The 2,450-nt window shown below is 38.3% G+C and overlaps 1 protein-coding gene across 1 annotated transcript in view; it reads left to right on the top strand.

The window, feature by feature from the left end:
* Window positions 1-2,450, top strand: part of LOC107554145 (laminin subunit alpha-2-like) — a 268,279-nt gene that overhangs the window by 234,657 nt on the left and 31,172 nt on the right. The window contains 3 exon segments of the mRNA XM_016236572.1: window positions 528-722; window positions 1,824-1,967; window positions 2,158-2,291. Coding sequence (XP_016092058.1) covers window positions 528-722; window positions 1,824-1,967; window positions 2,158-2,291 — 473 coding nt within the window.

Genomic DNA, 2,450 nt, shown 5'->3' with positions numbered 1-2,450 from the left:
ATGGATCGTGAAGATCTGATTTCTTAATTGAAATGTTTGTGTTACAAGATCACTTAAATGCTTATTTGGTATCCCCCCCCCCCATTTGATTTTGAACGTCGACAGCAATAAGTATGTATACACGATTTTTTTCTTTCATCTGTGCGAATGAGTTTAAGAGCTCTCTCCGCTCCCCGAGGCTTCAGCATGGTGCTTTTATCCGGAGCGCTGCATGTACAGAGAGAGTGTTTTCTCTGTTCTTTGTTTCAACCCAACAGGATTAAACGCAGCCTTTGAAAGCTTCACTAAGCTTGTTATCCTAATGAGCGCTTTAGCTAATTACAGATGGAAACTCTTCTCTTTTGAAATAACAGCTCCTTGTCTTTCGCTGCCTACGCTGCAAATGAGAGATATATAACATGTCACTTTTCCCATTTTCTCTTTTGTTTCTGAATTCTTTCATAGTCTCCTGCACTCTTTTGTTAGAGCCTTTCATTCTCCGCTCTCCGGCATGTTTCTAATGTGGTGTTTATTTTCTGCTGTGTGTTAATGTTGGTGCCGGCCGCTCCTCTGTGTGTGTGTCTGCAGTTCATGCGGCCGGAGCTAAAGTCAAGGATGTGGAGAACGAGGCCGATAGGTTGTTGGAGAAACTGAAGCCCATTCAGGAGCTCCAGGACAACCTGAAGAAAAACATCTCGCAGATCAAAGAGCTCATCAGCCAGGCTCGCAAACAGGCCAACTCTGTGAGTACTGCTCATCATACTCCAGGAGAAGCATGCTTTATTCACTGAAATCATGAGATTTATACAATTTCACATCAGTTCATTAAAATATTGACGTTCAAGAACAATGACATTTTTAGGGCCCTATGACATTTTTAACCAAGTTCTGTGCTTTCTGTTTTAATTTTTCTGGCATTCTTTCCTAATGGTTTAATTAATTATAAAAAAACAACTTTATCTGTTTATTTTCAGATCTTTTGTGTTGTGTATTTTATTGTTTCTGGTAATCAAATGAAGGCATAAAGCATTAACAATTTAATTAATTAAAACAATTTTAATTATTCGTTAAAAAAGTATCCAGCACTCTCTTCAATCCACATGTAACATTATTTAAAGTCATAAATAAATTCATTATTTATTTACATGCCGAGATGCAAGCAATCTTCTTTGTTGTTACAAAGTTCAAGAAATCAAGTGCTCAGTGCATTTTAAAACAACAAACATTCAAATTCTTCATATCTTAATATACAATTCCTGACATATGTAATAATAGTTAACAAACATATATATTTAAAGAGAAGGATATACAAAATATGCAAGAACATATATAATTTTTAAATTCACATTATAGAAAACGAGATAAATTCAAGTCTTCATTCAAACCATGCGGTTGTACAGTATTGAGGCAAAAAAAATCTATTTACTTCCAGTTTGTAATCATTTCTGTTCCGTATTCGTGTAACAACAAATTGGAAGTACAGACCTACTTTTGATTTATCATACAAAATTTGCCAAATTCCGTGACATTCCGCGTTATACATTAAATTCCGTTTTTATGGCTGGATTCCGTCTGCATTTTTCACATCACGGAAATCATAGATCCCTAATTATCCTCATGCAAACAGCTCATAGCACTTGATGTGAACATACTTTCTGTCAGCATTACATTTTACACACTATTCTATGAACACAAAATCAGTAAACATAGACTGGTCTTAATTTTAAGATGTTCTTGTTGATTTCTCCTTAAATATGCTACAAGCTGCAAGAAGAGAAATAAGATCATTCATCGTGTGCTGTTTGCACTCTCTGGCTTGACCTCTCATGACCTTTGACCCCTAGATTAAGGTGTCTGTGTCGTCCGGTGGAAGCTGTATCCGCACCTACCGGCCGGAGATCAGGAAAGGCCGCTATAACACCATCATCCTCCATGTGAAGACGGTTGCTGCTGATAACCTGCTCGTCTACCTCGGATCAGCCAAATACGTGAGTGAGAAACTGTCTGGATTTCTCCAGCTCTTCTGCTTAAGCGGTCAGTCTGAGGCTCACACTGAAATGAACATGTACGTTTGAGTCAGAAACAGAGATGACGAGGGAAATAAGAAGAGCTTATTACTCTTCCACACACACATAATGTCGTGTTTGATGAGAGCTGAAATTCCTCAATTGTGCGTAGGTGGATTTCTTGGCAGTGGAGATGAGGAAGGGTAAGGTGAACTTCCTGTGGGATGTGGGATCAGGGGTCGGCCGTGTCGAATATCCCGATCTCGTCATCAACGATGGAAACTGGCATCGGATCGAGGCCTCACGGTAATTCAGGGTTCACGTACACTGCGTGTTTTGCTGAAAAACAATAATTTCCTCATTTTCTATCAGATTTTATCACCCTGTCACCCTTACACATCCTTAAAACAAGATTATATATATATATATATATATGTGTGTGTGTGTGTATGTGTGTGCGTGTGT

The sequence above is a fragment of the Sinocyclocheilus grahami genome, unplaced genomic scaffold, assembly GCF_001515645.1.
Source record: "Sinocyclocheilus grahami isolate Dianchi unplaced genomic scaffold, SAMN03320097.WGS_v1.1 scaffold492.1, whole genome shotgun sequence".
Lineage (NCBI taxonomy): Eukaryota > Metazoa > Chordata > Actinopteri > Cypriniformes > Cyprinidae > Sinocyclocheilus > Sinocyclocheilus grahami.
This window is presented reverse-complemented; position numbering and strand designations above follow the sequence as displayed.